General features: G+C 61.3%; 2 protein-coding genes across 5 annotated transcripts in view; one reads left to right on the top strand and one right to left on the bottom strand.

Annotated features, from left to right (window-relative positions):
• Positions 1 to 974: 974 nt before the first annotated feature.
• GRAP (GRB2-related adaptor protein) lies at positions 975 to 6,642 on the top strand. The gene is made up of 5 exons (XM_010570398.1): positions 975 to 1,052; positions 2,190 to 2,287; positions 3,529 to 3,651; positions 4,957 to 5,125; positions 6,447 to 6,642. Exons 1-5 carry the CDS (start codon positions 975 to 977, stop codon positions 6,630 to 6,632), a joined length of 654 nt encoding a protein of 217 aa, XP_010568700.1. The 3' UTR covers positions 6,633 to 6,642.
• A 1,000-nt stretch (positions 6,643 to 7,642) lies between these two features.
• The window catches only part of SLC5A10 (solute carrier family 5 (sodium/sugar cotransporter), member 10), a 41,215-nt gene continuing 33,123 nt past the window's right edge, over positions 7,643 to 15,734 (bottom strand). For 2 of the 4 annotated variants that reach the window (XM_010570395.1, XM_010570396.1), the window contains 6 exons: positions 11,831 to 11,938; positions 11,281 to 11,431; positions 8,836 to 9,004; positions 8,250 to 8,465; positions 7,990 to 8,071; positions 7,643 to 7,728 (listed from right to left, as the gene is read on the bottom strand). In XM_010570395.1, the coding sequence (XP_010568697.1) occupies positions 7,643 to 7,728; positions 7,990 to 8,071; positions 8,250 to 8,465; positions 8,836 to 9,004; positions 11,281 to 11,431; positions 11,831 to 11,938 (812 nt within the window). Of the gene's footprint in view, positions 7,729 to 7,989; positions 8,072 to 8,249; positions 8,466 to 8,835; positions 9,005 to 11,280; positions 11,432 to 11,830; positions 11,964 to 12,940; positions 12,956 to 15,734 lie in introns of all 4 variants that reach the window. The other 2 variants (XM_010570394.1, XM_010570397.1) reach the window with 2 other exon arrangements.

The raw sequence follows: 15,734 nt of genomic DNA, 5'->3' as shown, positions 1-15,734 counted from the left end.
CAAAGCAAAACCAGCGTCCGGCAGATTTTCTGTGTGCTTCATGCCCTGGCCCACGCACAGGACGGAAAGCTGCACGGCATCAGGGACCTTCCCATTGGGAACGATGCCCTGCATGCGAGCCCTGCAGACTCAGTGCCAGCCGCCCACGAGTCGCAGGAAGTTGTTTTAGTCTAAAAGGGATTTTTTTTTTTCCCTAGCCCTGCAAAAACAAGCAGGAAAATATCAACCCCCAAAGGGCCACAACCCAGAAAGCCAGTAACAACTGTGCTGAAACCCCGCTGTTCAGAGCTGGGACCTGGCGCGTTGTTTTCGGTCTGATTTCCAAAGAAACCAGGTGTGTGCCTCCATCCTGCCTCCCTGCATCTCTCCCCATCCTCCCCTCTGTGATTTTTTTTTTTTTGTCCGAAATAACCATTCCCACCAAGCCACCTTTCAAAGGCCATACCAGCAGCTCAGCCCTTACAAGACATCAGAGACTCCCCCATTAACACAACTGGCCTGCTAACCATGCTCTCCAGGCATCCTTCACCCACATCCTCAACCTGTGCATCCAGCCCATCGCCATCCTGTTTGCTTCCAAAACCCCGCGTCCGCCTGACACCGCTGCCCACAGCCCACCGCCGCGGTGCCCCCAACGATGCCGAATCGTGCCCCCAACCGACATGCCCAGGTCCTTTTGCAGATGGAGCACCTGGCATCCAAGCCAGCAGGCACAGCTCCCCCCTTCTCCCAGCACATCTGGGCAGCTGTGCCTGCCGGCACCCTCCCGCGTGGTGCTCACCGTTCCGCTTCGGCAGCGCGCTGACATCAGTGCGGCTTCCTGCCCGCCAGCACTGCCACACCGCGCGCTCGCCCCGTACCCCCACAAACCCCACGCCGTGGGGCGGCGAGCCCTGGGCAGCCCTGTGCTCCTAGCACAGTGACCCCCCCACTGCCCCGGGACCCCTCGCCACTGCCCGGTGACAGCCAGCGCCATGGAGTCGGTGGCTTTGTACAACTTCCAGGCGACGGAGAAGGACGAGCTGCCTTTTCAGAAAGGGGATACCCTGAAGGTATGGGGAGCGGGGAGGTCACCTGCCATGGGGGGGGGTTGGATGCTGCTGCTTTGGGGGACAGAGTGGGCAGATGGCGTGGGGTAACACCGGTGCTTTCATTGCACCTGGCTTTGTTGCCTCTTTGGGGCTTTTTGTGGGGTATAAGGAGCCATCCTTGAGGTTTTCGGGGTGCAGAGCAGCATCCCCAGCAGCAGTGGGTACTGCTTGTCTGTGCCACCAGCCCCATGTCCAGAAAGGTCCCAGCTGGGATGAGGCACGTGGCCTCCCTGGCCATCGGTGCCACCAGCAGCAGGGAGCATGTGCCCAAATCCCTCCCCGCCAGGTGCTGGCATCGGGACAAGTTCTCGGATGCCACCCTGGCATCCCAAAAACCTTCAGGGGGGGTTTAAACATCCCCAGGGGACTGTGTCCCTGCAATGGGGGTGAGGGCACCAGCACCCTACCCCACTGCCTGGCCACTCGCTCATCTCTTCAGGGCTGATGCTGAGATGCTGGCAGCATCTCCCGGACCCCCGGCACCCAGCAGCCCCCCACGGTTACAGCCAGCCCTGGGGAGGGCAAGGGCATGGCCTGGCTGTAACCCCGGGCCCCAAACCTGCCGTGCCTGTCCCTGCCTCCCCGGCGTGTTTTCCCCGCGGCCCCGGCGCCATGCCCCGGGGTTTCGGATCCTGTTTGCACAGCTGTGCTGGCCCCCAGGTCCCTGCGTGGGAGGCTGGAAAATGGTGTTGCGCGGAAGCGGGTGTCAGCACCCCTGCTCGCACCGGAGCGTTTCCTCCCACGGAGCACCCGGCTGCCACCACCCCGGGGGGACGTGGGGGTCTGGCTGCCACCCCAGCTCCTCCAGGGACAGATTTTAACCTCATCCCTGGCCGGGGTTTTGGGGCAATGTTGGACAACCCCCAGCTGCTGGTGGTGAGCCAGACCAACCGTAAGCTGAGGAGGGGTGGGGGGAGCCGCCGGCTCTGTACGGGTGCCCCCAAACACCCCAAACCATGTCACCTTTGTCAGAGCCCCCTTTTCCCCAAGTTTCAGTGGGGGACGTGGGGTCTGGGGCAGCAGTGGGGGTCCCACTCAGCCCCTCTCCCTGTGGGACGGCAGCCGGGCTAATGCCTCCCTGCTCCTTTCCCACCTTAGATCCTCAACATGGAAGATGACCAGAACTGGTACAAGGCTGAGCTGTATGGCTGCGAGGGCTTCGTCCCCAAAAACTACATCAAGGTCAAGCCGCATCCGTAAGTACCATCCCACCGTGTGGGGAACGGAGGCTCGAAGCCCTGCTTTGGTAGCACCCACCAGCACCAGGACATCCTCACCCACCAGCGAGGCAGCAATCCCAATGGTGCATCCCGATGCCCAAAGGTTTGCCACAAGCCAGGGTAGTCCCACACATGGGGAAACTGAGTCACAGAGCTATAGGGCAGCGATGGGGTCTGCCTGCTGGGTCAGTCTGCCATTGCCACCACAGCCAGAGGGGACAGGAGGCAGCAGCATGTCCATATACCCCCGACACACAGAAATTCAACCCTTGCACCCGGCTGCCCGCTAAATAAATGATAATTGGGGAACAACAAAGCGTTATGGGATTATGACTGCATTAGACATAATCCTATTACCGTGTTATTAAAGCCCAGCATAATCCATCCCTGTTTTAACCTGTGTTTTATGTATCATTATCCCCCTAGTAAATCACATTTAAATGCCATAGCAAAACTTGCTCGGGGCTGCAGCTGGGGAGCAGGAACGCGTGGGCTCGGGGCAGCCCAGGGCAGATCCTGTTGCCTCTCCGGCTTCAGTTAACAAGCCAGGATGGGTGAGACACAGCCTCTTCTGTGCAGCACCTGGAGGGGTGGCACTGGGAGATTCTCTGTGCTAAAGTCCGTGGCTGATCGTTCATAAGGCAATTTTAACAGGTAGCAGAGGGTCTCCATGGCCTGGGGCTCCCAAATACGTGGATGCAGCCTTGGCAGGGATGGGAGCCGGGGACTCTGCTCCTCCACCTCGTTTCGGCAGCTGCCGGCAATGCAGGCAGGAAGAGTTTCATCCTGGCACGGAGGGTTTTCTCCTCTGCAAACCCCCCCGTAGCACCTGGCAGGACTGTTCCCATGAGGGGCAATGGGACATGAGGCGGAGTGGGAGAACAGGCAGCAAAATGGGGGACGAGGCACGTGATGTGGCAAGCCAGGCGACAGGATGCGGTCGTGGCTGTTGGCCATGCTGCACTAACCCTGCACGGACGAGGCAGCGTACGGGAACATGTCTGCACCCGCAGCACCCTGCAGTCCCCCCCGCCATGCAACTGCTGTGATAAATTGGGGCTGGGGAGGAGAAAACACTGTGGGGAGGTCCCAGCCCTGTGGGGAGCCCAACGGGGACCCCGCTCCCGCCGGCAACAGGGCTTTCGGTGCCTCCATCCTGCAGGGTGTCCCCGGGTGTCGAGGGGTGCCCATGCAACTGAGCCCACTGCCCTTGGCAGGTGGTACGCGGGCAGGATCTCCCGGCACCTGGCAGAGGAGCAGCTCCTCAAGCGCAAGCACCTGGGAGCCTTCCTGATCCGCGACAGCGAAAGCACCCCGGGGGAGTTCTCCATCTCCGTCAAGTAAGTAGCCATGGGATGCGTATGGACGTGTGGCGGGATGGGCAGGGGTCCCCCACAGCCCCCGCTTTGGGGACCGAGGGCATCAGGCCACCCTCGTGCATGTCCCTGCCACGGTTCTGGGAAGGGGTGAGCAGCCTGCCCTGCCCAGGACACCTCGAAGGGCCTGGGGGCTGCGGAGGTGTAGCCCTGCTGCATCCAATGCCTGCATCCATGCCTGCATCGCTGCCTCGCCTGGGGTCCCTCGCTGGGGTGCCCCTAAATACAGCCATGTGGGTAACATCGGGGCTGGGGCCAAACTGCCAGCACATCCCAGGGGACGTGACCTGGAGGAACAAGTTGCCCAGAGCATCCCCAGGGACAAAGGGATGCAGCATCCCAATGCCGCAAGCTGATGATTTTGGCATCAGCAGTCAGGGCTGTACGAAGGCAGCGTGCCAGTGGGCAGAGCCTTCCCCCGAGCCTCTCACCCCATCGCTGCCCCTTTCCAGCCCAGGGCCAGGGTAGCAGGAGCCAGCCCCAGGCCAGCCAGGCACTTTCTCACGCTGCTAATCTCTAATTAAGCATTTAAGGAGGTTCTTGCCCATAATGAAAGGGAGCCGTGTTCTGCCGTGCGTCACCAGCGTGGCCGGGTCCCTGCCCCTGCCCGGGGGCCTGGCAGCAGCGGGACCCTGCAGCGGCCCCATGCCAACCCTGCGGTGTGGGCACCCCAACCTGCCACCCCCGGGTACACACAGAGGGGGTGCCAGCATGCGGGGCCGGTGAAGGAAAACCCATCCTGCCCCATCCTCCTGCTGCTCGGGGGTCCCGAGAGGCACAGGGAATTTGGGAGCCCAAGCCCAGCCTTTGCAGTCTCCTCCCGGTACGCGCTGAGCTGAGACCTGCAGCTCTTACCACACTTTCCTCAAGTGTGGCCCCTGTTTGCTCCCTGGACAAAGCCACCTGCCCTACACGTGGCCGACACGCTGCCAGCCCTGAGCCCACGGGCATCCCGCTGTGCAGGGGCTGGGCATCGAGCTTCAGCTGCGTGTGTGATGAGCTGTGGCAGGTCTCAGCTGCTGGTCCCTGTTGCTAGTATGCTGGGGACCCTCTGCCGCTGCCTCGCCAGCAGGGCCAGGAGTGATATCGGTGCCGCCGTCACCCCCAGCCATGGCAGGATGGGTGTAGTGGAACCCGTGGGCACATCCACACCCCGCACAGCCAGACCACCCTAGACAGCAGCCCCCCAGGCTTTGCCTGCAATGCCTGAAGGGGGTCTGGGTGCTGCCAGTGTCCCAAACCGTGGTAACGTCCGTCCTCTTTCCGCAGCTACGGGCAGCACGTCCAGCACTTCAAGGTGCTCAGGGAGAGGAACGGCAAATATTTCCTCTGGGAGGAAAAGTTCAACTCCCTCAACGAGCTGGTGGATTTCTACAGGACAACCACCATTGCCAAAAAGCAGCAGATCTTCCTCCGGGATGAGGACCAGACCCAGGAGGTACTGTCAGGGGATGGGGCCATGGGGACGCGCAGAGCTGGAGTGTGGGGTGATGGCATGGCCGGCCGTCTGGCTGGGCTGGGAATCCATATCCGATCCCCTTTGGGATTCCCCCATCCCTCCCCTGGTACCAGGGCTGCCACCGCCCCGCTATGGTCCATGGGGAAACCAAGGCACGGAACGGGCCCATGGGTCTCGCTTTGCCCCGGATTGTGCTCGCAGGGAGGCATCGCGGGGCTGCAGTTCCCAGGGGATGGGGATTTCCTCCTGCCTGAACTTTTCCTGCTCCTCCCTGCCGGCCACAGGATGCTGGCAATGGCTAAGAAACAGCAGAGAGGGACGAAATGGAGGAAAGCAAACAGCCCAGCTCTGAGTAGAGACCAGTTCCAGACCCACCCTGGGCACAGGCTCCCCCACCGCCTTCAGGCGAAGCATCCTGGGGGTCCTGTCCCAAACTCCTGCGTGAGCCCCCTCGAGGCTCAGCTCCCCCCCAGGCTGCAGTGTGACCACAGAGGGGGACAGGGACCTCCTGGCTGTCCGGCTAGCACTTGGCCCTGTGCTCAGGCTCTGCTCAAGGCGGTGTCAAGCCGGAGAGGATGCAACAGCCCAAGACAGGCAGCACTGTGGGGAAGCTGGCAGGGTGGAGAAAAGCCACCGGCGCAGCTCAGCAGGACACGGCAGCTCGTCCTTGGGGCCGGTGGTGTTGCCCGAGGCAGGTGGTAGAGCCCAACCAGCTTGGGATGGGGCGCAACCAGCTTCAAGCGAGCTCCAGCAAAGCCGAGCCCTGGGGCAGCGGTTGTGAAAGTGGCAAAACTGGGTCCTGGGAGCTGGGCTGGGGGCAGCTCTGGCACCCAGAGGGACCCGGGAAGGAGAGGGGTGCCAGCTGCCTCTGAGGGGTAGTGGTCCCCTGGGCACTCAGCTCTCCCAGGCATCAGGAACAGGGTGCCCTGTACCCTGAGGTGCTCCCCTGCACCCCAGGCTCTCTCCTCCACCCCAGGGTGCTCCCCTGCACCCCAGGATGCTTCCCTGCATGCCAGGCTCTCCTGTGCTCCCCAGTCTGTGCCATGCATCCAGGGCTGTCCCCAGCACTCCGGCTCTTCGCACGGCAGGATTTCCTTAGCTCCCATCTGTTGTCCTCAAAGCAGGTACCCCGGGTACCCCCGCACCCTCTATGCTCTGGTCGCCCCAGGTTGGTCCTTGCCATGCGGTGGCATGGCATCCCCATCACGCTGGGGACTCAGGCAGTGCAGCCCGGTACAGAGAGGCTGGCAGAGATGAGCACATCTCCCCCCACCAACCCCTGCCCTCGACTTTCCTCCAGGTGAGAAGACCCAAATTCGTGCAAGCCCAGTTCGACTTCTCGGCCCACGATGGCTCCCAGCTGCCCTTCCTCCGTGGGGACATCATTGAGGTCCTGGACTGCCCAGACCCCAACTGGTGGCAGGGGAAGATCTACGGACGCGTCGGCCTCTTTCCCCGCAACTACGTCCACCCCATCCGCAAGTGAGCTGCCGCTGGTGCTGCGGGCAAGCAGGGAGGACCACGGCCCCCGCTCCCCCCCACTCACCGGACCTGCTTTGTGCCTGCACACAGACTGCATGTCCCTTTGTCCCCACGGATGGTGCCCGTCCCCATGCCGGGATGCCGACGCACGCGGTCCTGCTGGCGTGTCGGCTGTGCTGGAGGTAGAGGCCAAGCTGGCGATGATCCCCATCCAGGGGCTGCCCGGCTCTGGCACCCGAAAACGTCAACCACGGCTCTCCCTGCTTCCCTGGTCCAGGAGACCTCCACCACCCCCAGCCCAGGCATCACCTCTCGCTGCGGGCTGGCAGCATTTCTCCTGGGGGAGGGAGCACAGAGCATTGAACCAGGGCCATAAAAACTTTTCCAGAGCCACAGCCCGGTGGGGTGGCAGCAATGGAGAGGAAAAGCACGTGTGCCCAAAACCTTCGCTCCTCTTCAGACCCTGTAAGCAAAGACCCGGCTCCAAGGAGGGCTGCAGGCGGCCAGGATATGGCCGGGCTTGGTAACTCCACGGAGGGATGCCAGGGCTCAGGGTGCAGGGGAAGGCTGGTCCGGGGGGATTCAGTCCTGCGGGTGCTGTTCATAGCTGCAAATTGTGGCTTTTTTTTAATATTATTTTTTATTTAGAGCTAATAAAATGTGTTTGGGTGACACCCTTGAGTGTGGCTGCTCCTTTTCTACCACCACCACGGTGGTCCCGTGGCCGCATGCCTGCTGCTTCGCTCTGGTTTTGCTTCCCTTGCAGCCCCCATTTGCCCACCCCGATACCTCTCCTCAGACCCCTCCTGGGGACTCGCTGCCCCCACAAATGCCACCCACCCCTCACAGACCCCTGGGATGCACTCAGGTTCCGCGATGCTGAGAACACTCAGCTCATTGCACCAGTGGATTTAAACATCCCATGTCCCAAACATGACAAATAAAAACTATCACCCAAATCCCCATTTCTCCCTCCCTCCCAGCACCCTTCTCTCCCCAGGGACCAGCAAGCCGCTAGGCAAAATAGGCATAGCAGAAAATGTTGACGCACATCAGGACAATGGCGTTGATGCCGCAGACGCGGGCCCAGAACGGGGGCTCTGTGGTGTCCTTGAGGGCCACGGCCAGGGGTCCCTTGGCCTTTGATGGTTGATGTCTGCCCAGGGTGGCTGAGCAGGAACCTGGTGCAGAACGACGGTGAGTACTGGGGACAGAGAGCCATGGGGACCAGCCACCTTGTGGTGGGTGGCACAGCCCCGGGGAAACTGAGGCACGAGGCATCCATGCCGTCCTGCTGCCCACTACAGGTGGGGGGCACTGAAGATGCCTCCCCTGCCAGACACCCCTGAAGACACACTCACCATCAGGGGGTCCCTGGGATGTGCCGTCCATGGAGGGCTGGGGGGGCTCCTGCGAGAGGGTCCACCAGGTGAGATCCTTTAGCTAGAAACCAGGGTGAGACTTGCTGAGAAAACACCCCCAGGACAGACCCCACCATGGGAACCCCCCCCAGCCGAGCTCGGGGTGCACCTGGGTGACACCGACGTCTCCGGCCGAGGAGGTCGGGTGGGTGGACGCAGCCATGGGGGCCAGGGTGAGGGGTGCCCGGTGCCCTGCTCACCCAGGCTGAAGGCAGCGGGGGGGTCAGCAGGCTGCCCCCCACCACGACAGCACCCGTGACAGCACACAGCAGCATGGCGAAGTGCAGGTAGTGGATGTCAGCGAGCAGCCAGGGCCGCTGGTCGGGGACCCCGCAGCGGGGCGCAGGGTATGCCAGCTCCAGCCCCATCCTGGCCAGCCCCAGCACCAGCCCTGCCATCAGGCCCCAGAAAGCTCCCTGCAAAGCAAAGGTCCAGGGAGGGTGGCCGGAGTGGGGACAGTCACCCCACGGTGGGGACAAACCCCCACGTGTCCCAAACCTGCACCCCCTCCGCAGGGGAAGTCCCCTGCCAGCCCCACTGGCCGTGCCACGCTTGGTGGCCATGCATGGCAGCACCTGCCTCCTCCTCCTCCTCCTCCTCATCTTTGCACCAGCCACCCACCAGCTCCCTGGGGAAACACCAGCCAGGCTCGGTTCCTCTCCCCATCAGCATCATCTCCCCTTTTCCTCCCTCCAACCCCCCGAGCCCCCGCTGGGTCTGTGGGAGTGGGGTGGGCAGGAGGCGTTGGCACCAGCCCGTGTCCCCAGGGCCACCCCACGTGTGTACCTGCTCGTTAGCTCGGGGCCAGAAGACGGCCAGGACGAAGACGGCGGTGACGGGAGGAGCCAGGTAGCTGGTGACAGCCTGGATGTAGACATAGAGCTGGCCACCGCTGGAGCTCTGCAGGATGGGGATCCAGACCACGCTGAGGGCCACCAGCACCACTGTGACCACCCTGCGAGCGGCAGCCATGCGGTGCAGGGTGATGTTTCTGTCCCACCCACATCTCCTTGCACCCACACGGCATCACCGTGGCGGTGCGGGGTCCCCGGGATCAGGGGTAGGGTCCCAGTGCCGGCACAGAAGTGCTGGCAGGGGGATGCAGGCAGGTCAGCAGGAGGATGCTCGCTGCCGGGTGACATCCCCAGGGCCATGGAGGATGCTAATTATGCCAGTGCTAATTACGCCATCCCAGGCAGGCGAGCACTCCTCAGGTCCCTGCCCAGCCCCAGGGGCTGCTAAGTTGGACCCCCTCCATGGGAAAACACCAGGCAATGGGTGCTTTTGCTATGAAAAGCCCCCAGCCACGGAGGCTGGGTGCTCCTGCCAGATTTGGGTGATGCTCTCAGCACCCCCACATCTGGCCAAAGCACCCAGCTGAGAAGTGAGGATGTGGGCTGAGCTGCCCAGTGCTCAGCTCCCCCCACCCAGGCTGTGATGGAGGGATGCGTTTGTCTCCCGGTACCACCCTGTCCCCATCCTCACCCAAAGCCCAACTGCACCCCACAGCATCACCCTCCTCCAAAGCAAAAGGCATTGGCAAGACCCCAGCTTTTTGGGCCCAGTCTGAGCAGGCAGGCTGAGCAGGACGCATCCTGAAAGCCACTGTATTTATAGCTCAGGCCGGCTTGTTTACAGCTTCGCAGAATTACCTACATCTCCATCTGCTCATCTCGAAAAGCAGAAGTAGGAAAAAATAAAAGAAAAAAAAAAAAGCAATGAAAGCATCTTTAGACGGAGCCCCCACTGCCTGCCTGGTGCTTTGGAAAGAGGAAGCAGCCTGAGCATAAAATGCACACCCTGACCCAAGGGGTAGGAGAAAACCCCCTGTGCTCAGTACATCGTTAAGCCACAGAGGATGCTAAAAGTTCATAGGAAAAATGCAGGAAAATCTGAGCATGGTGGTGAGCTGGGGGTGCCAGCCGGCCGTGCCCCCCCCCGCCTGCAGTCTGAGATTGGGATCTGGGCAGGGATGGAGGGCAGAGCCTGGCACAGATTGCCGCGGGGACCTGGGGAGGATTTGGGATGGATTGGGTGTTCTCGCCATGGTGCCATCACCTTGGTACAGAGCAGGCATTGAACACCAGTGGGGATTTCCAGCCAGGTGGCATGGCTGTGGCAGGACCTCAAACCCCCAGGTCGAGGAACCACGAGCTCTCTCCGGTCCCACGAGCAAATCCCTTCCCTCTCTGTGCTGAGATGGATGGGGCATCCCCACCCTGGCCGGTCCCAGGGGCAACTGGGACCCCCCGGACAGCTACTCAAAACTAACCCCAAACCACCTGTCCCCGTGCTGGCAGGTAGGAAAACCTCAAACTTAAAGCTTAAACAGGTTTTTTTTTTTTCCTCTCCAAAACATTTATCGTTTGCTATATTCCTGCGGGGCCATACAGCGGCGGGCGATTTGCAGTGCCCTGGCTTGCACAAATCGCCCGGGATCTACTGCAGCAGTCACTCCAGCCCCGGGCGGGCAAAGCCCTTCGCAAACACTCATTAATCGTCCTCGGGAAAGCTCTCCGGCATTACTACACCCCTCGTCACCGGCACCGAAGCCCATGTCAGGGAGGGGCGAGGCAGGCCCTGACACAAGCACCCCGGTTCCCATAGGGGAATCGTGCAGGACCGCGGTTCCCCAGGATCGCTGCCCATCCCCTTTCCCACCCTCAGGAGACGGAGGATGCCGAGAAACAGCTGCTTCCAGAGCCGCTGGACCAGCCGACCTTCCCTGCAGCCCCAAAGCAGCCCAGCCAAAACCCTGCCCCAGATTCCCTCCTTGTTATTGTCTGCCTTGCGCCGAAGACACTCCCCGTGCACCCCGGCACCCCAGCACCGCGCCGGGGCATTCCCCAGCGTTGACTTTGCCGCCCCGAGCGCGGCACTGCGGGCAGGTTCCCGGGCTCCCTGCCGGCACCCGCTGTCCCCCCGGGAGCAGCCGGGACATGTTCGGGCAGCCGCTGCCCTTGGTCCACCATGCTCTTTGCTTCCCCTGGGGGGAACCGGCTGGAGGCTGCGAGGGCACAGCCCTGCCCCTCCAAACACCCCGAAAGCCCCGGCTGCTTTTCCAGCGCTTTCATACATAAAATAATCCAAGGGCTTGTTTTCCTTTCATAAGCCAGGCTGAGCGCAGGCACTTTGCAGGCTCCCGGGCACCAAAGGCAGATCAAAGAGGGCCGGACCGGCCCCACCAGTCTCCCCGAAACCCACGCTCTCCCCGAAACCCCTGGTACCTACCTGCCCACCAAGAGCAGCTCTCGCTCGCCAGCCCCCGGCCTCAGCTTCCTCCAGATGTCCATGGTGAAGAGGGTGCTGCTGCTGTTGAATATGGAGGTCAGGGATGACATGAGCGCGGCCATCATCACTGCGATCATCAGACCCCGCAGCCCTGGGAAAGAGAGGGACCGTCAGGGAGTGGCTGAACCGGAGGCGATGGGATGGGATGGGATGGGATGGGACGGGACAGCCCCAATACTTCGCCCAGGGGTAATGCCTCCCTCTCCGCAGGCACACACTGGGATATCCCCTGGGGCAAGGACGGGGTTTGGGGACACCCAGCTGCACCCCGGGATGCTGGGACCCTGCACTGCCCCAGGGTCACTCACATCCCCCGGCCTCGCTTCCAGGGTCACCCTTGGAGGGGCTGCACAGGCTGTCCTATGCACGAACCCACCCAGACCATCCATGGGTTCCCCCCCTGACATCCAACCCGTGACGGGCTGCACGGGCAGCCCTGGGGTGCAGCAAAGCCCAGTGGAGACGGAGGCACCTTCTCCCACCCACCTACCACTGGGCATCAGCTCGACCACCAGCTTGGGGTAGGCGATGTTGGAGCAGCCCACGGCGGCCCCGCACACACGGGTGCACTCCTCGGGGTCCACGCAGGCCACGGTGTCTGGGGGACAAAGGCAGGTGATGTGCTGGGACCCCTCATACAGCGGGGGCCAGCCCAGCACCCCCTCCCTCCCCTGGCAACCCCTTCCACCGGGGCAGATATCAGCCCTTCGCTACGGCCAGACTTTGGCAGGGGACCAGGTGGAGAAGAAGGGAGCACATCCCGCCTGGAGATCCACCTCTGCCCTCCCCCCAGCCTCATTTCCCCTCATCACCCTCAGCACAGGCAGGATCCAGCCCGACAGCATCACCCTCACCTCCCACTGCATCGCATCCAGCCCAGCTCCGGTCAGATCTACCCCTACCGAGCCCTCCCCACATTAAAGCCGGCAACAGCAGCTCCAGGGGGAGAACCTTCAGAGCCAGAATGGGTCCCGCCGGGACCCAGGGCTATAGCCTGAGGTCCAGAGCCCCACGGGCAGGCGCTGCCCATCCCTGCACACGGGGCCAGGCGGGTTCATGCACCGTTGCGGCAATTACCTCCGCCTGGGCAGCACCCAGCAGGTCTCTGGGACGCGCGTGGCAGGTCGCCAGGACTGTCAACGCCCAATTACTTCTATGTCTCAACGAGCGCTGAACCCTTTTTTTTTATTGTTATGCTCATAAAATATTGAAATGGATGGAAATTAATGTCAGGCATAAATATGGATGGGCTGCCTGGCTCTCCGGTTTGCATCCTTCCACTGAGGAGCATGGGGAGTAGCGTGGTGATGCCTGCACACAACTGGGAGCATCGTCCTGGTCGGTGACCCCCGCCAAAGCGGGGTGCAGTCCTCGACACCCCCCCAGCAGCAGCGGCTGGGGAAGGCAAACACCAACTGGTAACACCTCAGGGCTTTCAGTAAAGGAGCGTGGGGTGCGACGGGCTGCAATGGGGGTGCGATGGGAGTGCAACGCAGGCAGCAGACCACAGGCAACGCTCGGCACATCCCAAGGACGCTAAAAAAGCCCAGCCAGGTCCGCCTTTCCCCAGGGTTAGAGTCAGCACTAGGGCTCCGGTGACTCTCTCCTCCAGCAGCTGTGAGTAAAGCTGCCATCACTGCTCTGTGCCTCAGTTTCCCCCTCTCTAAAACACCACGTTGTGCACGGCTCCATGCAAATGGCTGGCGGCTGGCTGGTGGAAGATGTTCCAGAGGGCAAAGCAGCGTCTGGGTGTCATAGCCCAGCCGAAACGCCTGCCCCAGGGCTCAGCTCTGCCACGGAACCCCTCGGTGGGACCCGGGAGCGTGCGGGAAGCGGGAGCCAAGCCCGGCGGGACGGCCGGAGCCCCTGAGCCGGGAGCAGAGCTCAGCGTCGTACCCCGCTGCCTCGCTTTGTCATTAGGCCCTCTGCTAGAGATGGGAAATTAATTAGGAGCTTGTAATTAATGCTTCCATCTGCAGCTGGGAGGAGCCGGTGCCGGCTGCAGGAGCAGGGCCATGTCTGCGCCAGGTCCTGCCTGTCCGGCTGGGTCAGCCCGGGGCGGCCGAGCAGGGACACCTGCGACAGAAGGGACCGACCTCCTCGGCCACGGCGACCCGTCCCTGCAAACAGGCAGGGGATTACAAAAGAGCTGCCGGTTCTTTCCCTGCACCGGGGCTGCATGCAATTTGGGTGCTGAATTCACCGCGTGGGGTGAAGAGACCTGGGTACCCCATCCCCAGGGGAGTGGGGATGGGGGACCCAGGCGTCTTGGCCCCACGCGAGAGCCGGGCGATGCTCCAGGCATGGGGCTTTGTGGTCCCAATTCCCCCCCCACCAGCGCAGCTGTAGGAGCCAGCACATCGCACGACGGATGGGATGCTGCATTTACGCCACCGTGTAATAAATCATAAGTGCACACACCTCACTAAAGAGACCATAAATCTTGCACAATAAAAATAGAGCCAGGGCAGCTGGCGGCGGCTGAGGTGGGTACAACCGCAGCACGCTCCAGCCACGCCATGCACACCCACGCTTGATGCACCGGCCCTGATCCAGAGCATCTCCCAAGCTACCAGGGCTGGGCCACCCAAGTGAGGACAATGACTGCGGATGAGGTCCCGGAGCTCCCCTGTGGGTGCTGGCTGGGTGCTCGGCTCTGTCACATTTGCTGTCCCAGGTGCAATTCCATCAGCAAAGGCGCCACCACCGCTTGCTCAGCAGGGCTGGGATTTCACCTAAAATATCTAGTTTTGCCTCCAGCACCCTCAGTCTCCACTGCACCCCTTGTTGCCCAGGCCATGGCGTGAAGGTGACGTCCCACCACTGGGAAATCCCTTTGAGGCTGGCGCACCCTTTCCGTAAAGTCATCAGCTCCACCTGAAACACCTCCTGAGCCGATATTCAGTGGGAGCCAAACACTTCGAAGGTTCCTCCCCATGTTCTGATCCCAACACATGGCAGTGACATCCCCGCATCCCTGTGTCCCCCCGCTGCCACCTCCTGCACAGGACAGACCAGGGCTGGGCACAACCTGGCACACGATTTCATACTGGGAGACGGGCAGGAGGGTTGATTTTGCCAGCCTTTACCATGCGCTCGCATAAACCCTTTTACTCCAATGCAAGGGGAGAAAAGCCACCGGTTCCCCTAAACAGCCCATTACTGCAACTTAAAGCTGAGCAGGTGTCAGCTCAGCCTGCCACAGCCTGGCTTTGAGAAAGCTCCTCTGCAGATTCTCCCCTTTCTGCACATTTCTGCCTCGTCTTTCCTTCCAAATCCTCCCTGGGTTTGGCGCTTCGCAACACCACGAGCCCTGGCCAGGGGACGGGGCAGCCGGGACGCTGCATGGCCACCACCGTGTTTGCAGAAAGAAGCGCTTTGATGGCCGAGCACCCGGGCAGACGGGTGGCTTCGCCTCGGGAGCCTGACTCAAGCGGGGCTCTCATTTACACGGCTGCAAATCCAGATGAGCTGCACCAACGTGAGAGAGCGAGACACAGCCCCTGGCACTTTCCTTTTTTGCATCGGTGCAAGAATCTGACCCCGATTCTTGAAATTCGTCTTTATCTGAATTTCCAAGCAAAAAGCTCCAAGTTTCTGGCTTGTGAGCACCACCTGATGAATCCAGGGTAGGTTTTTTGCCCATCTGCCATAGCAAGGTCTAGTGCCATGACCATGTCTATTCTGCAAACCTCACGCCAAAGCAGAGAAGAGTTTAGAATCGAATGGAATAGAATAGAATATTTCAGTTTGATGGGACTTACAATGATCATCTAGTCCAACTGCCTGACCAGTTCAGGCATATTATTAAGGGCATTGCCCAAATGCCTCTTAAATGAGCTTGGAACATCAAGCACCTCTCTAGGAAGCCTGTTCCAGTGTTTGACCACCCTCGCAGTAAAGAAATGCTTCCTAAGTCCAGTCTAAACCTCCCCTGGTGCAGCTTTGGAACTTTATGGCAGCTCCGACCCAGTGCTGCTCCCCGGACCCACCTGGGCTTTGAGCTCCCACACCAGCACAGAGGTCCTTGCGCTCAGCACAGGAGGAGTTAACCGCAAAGCAGAGCTGCTTTCCTGGAAAATATTGGCTTACCAGCTGGCACACTGGGAGAGGGGGAGATTTCAGGGGAGAACCGGTTTGGTTTCGTGTTTTTTTTTTTTTTTAAGACAAACACCCAAACCCCTCCCCAGCCGCCCACCCACCTCCTGCACCCACACGGTCCCGGGGGACTCTTGGTCCAGGACGGACGTGTGAGGACGGCATCAGCCGAAAGAGTTAATGTGCGGGCAGGGCCGGGAATGTGTGAAGGCAGCATGTGACTGCAGGTGGGGCAGGGCGGAGTGATGAATCACTCTTTTGCTTTTCCTCTTTTCACTTCTTGCTGTTACCTGTCC

Source organism: Haliaeetus leucocephalus, unplaced genomic scaffold (assembly GCF_000737465.1).
Source record: "Haliaeetus leucocephalus isolate CR32 unplaced genomic scaffold, Haliaeetus_leucocephalus-4.0 Scaffold295, whole genome shotgun sequence".
Lineage (NCBI taxonomy): Eukaryota > Metazoa > Chordata > Aves > Accipitriformes > Accipitridae > Haliaeetus > Haliaeetus leucocephalus.
This window is presented reverse-complemented; position numbering and strand designations above follow the sequence as displayed.